The following is a 1151-nucleotide window of genomic DNA, read 5'->3' as shown; positions in this document are numbered from 1 at the left end:
TGTCTCTTTGGTGTATTTGCCATCCGCGCCTGATATCTCCCAGGAAGCTATGGAAGCTCTTCTCATTCTACATCATCCGGACAAGATACGTATGTGGAACCCAGAGGCTCCTATCAATACCTTCTGGGACGTCAAGTAAGTTTTTAGCTGAACATTCAGGGATGAGCTATTCAGGAGTGAAGGGACTCTTCAGTCTCATTCTGGCTGGATACATAAGGCATATTCTATTTTCTATCCTATCCATTTCTCGATTACAATTCCAATTCCCTCTATCAACCTCCACAAAAAAAAGAAACAAAAAATATACCTACCTACCTAATAATAAAAATAAACAGCTTCCTTGCTTTTATATTTCTCTCTCTCCTCTCCTCTCTCTCTCTCTCTCTCCCTCCCTCCCTTTCCCTATTCCTCTCCCTCTCACACCTTCCTCTCTCCCCCCCCTATCTTCTCCTACAACAGAACAATATATTTCTAAACTACAAACAATTTCCTTATTCCCTCCGAGTCAGCTAGGAAAATCCTATAATGCTGCAATGAGCACTAATAACGCAGAAACGGAATTTAGTTTAATTATTCTATTCCTCTCCCTCTCACACCCTCCTCTCTCCCCCCCCCCTATCTTCTCCTACAACAGAACAATATATATCGAAACTATAAACAATTTCCTTATTCCCTCCGAGTCAGCTAGGAAAATCCTATAATGCTGCAATGAGCACTAATAACACAGAAACGGAATTTAGTTTAATTATTCCCCCCTCTGCCCTTTAGCTCGCAAGTTCTGTTCGCGATCTCGCAGAAGTTGATTCAACATCAGATCGAGAACTACACAGACATACTCAAGTGGCTGCGGCAGATTCTCATCTGCAAGAACCAATTCCTTACCAATCACAAGGACTATGCCAACGTAGGATGTCATCTGCCCATCTGTAAGCAGGCGCATATGAAACTCGAGGTAAGATCAAATTGCCGTCAGTCTATGAGACGTTTTTACTGTCCCTGTTGGCTGTTTTACTCAAGCCTTCTCGTTCCCACTTGTCGTGAGTTTCATCCGATTTTTTCCCCCCCGAATGTCCTGTAGGCAATGTAATTAAAATGAGAGTGTTCCCACACGACACGACACGACACGATTTTTTTTTTTTTTTTTTTTTTTT

At 42.1% G+C, this 1151-nt stretch overlaps 1 protein-coding gene across 1 annotated transcript; it reads left to right on the top strand.

Moving 5' to 3' along the window:
* Positions 1–6: 6 nt before the first annotated feature.
* Positions 7–952, top strand: LOC103523124 (neurofibromin-like; the record flags this gene model as incomplete). Its single annotated transcript, XM_008488193.3, has 2 exons — positions 7–135; positions 769–952. Coding segments are annotated over exons 1-2 (270 nt in total), but the record flags the coding sequence as incomplete, so codon positions are not given.
* Between the last annotated feature and the right edge of the window lie 199 nt (positions 953–1151).

The sequence above is a fragment of the Diaphorina citri genome, unplaced genomic scaffold (assembly GCF_000475195.1).
Source record: "Diaphorina citri unplaced genomic scaffold, Diaci psyllid genome assembly version 1.1 scaffold15632, whole genome shotgun sequence".
Taxonomy (NCBI): Eukaryota; Metazoa; Arthropoda; class Insecta; order Hemiptera; family Psyllidae; genus Diaphorina; species Diaphorina citri.
This window is presented reverse-complemented; position numbering and strand designations above follow the sequence as displayed.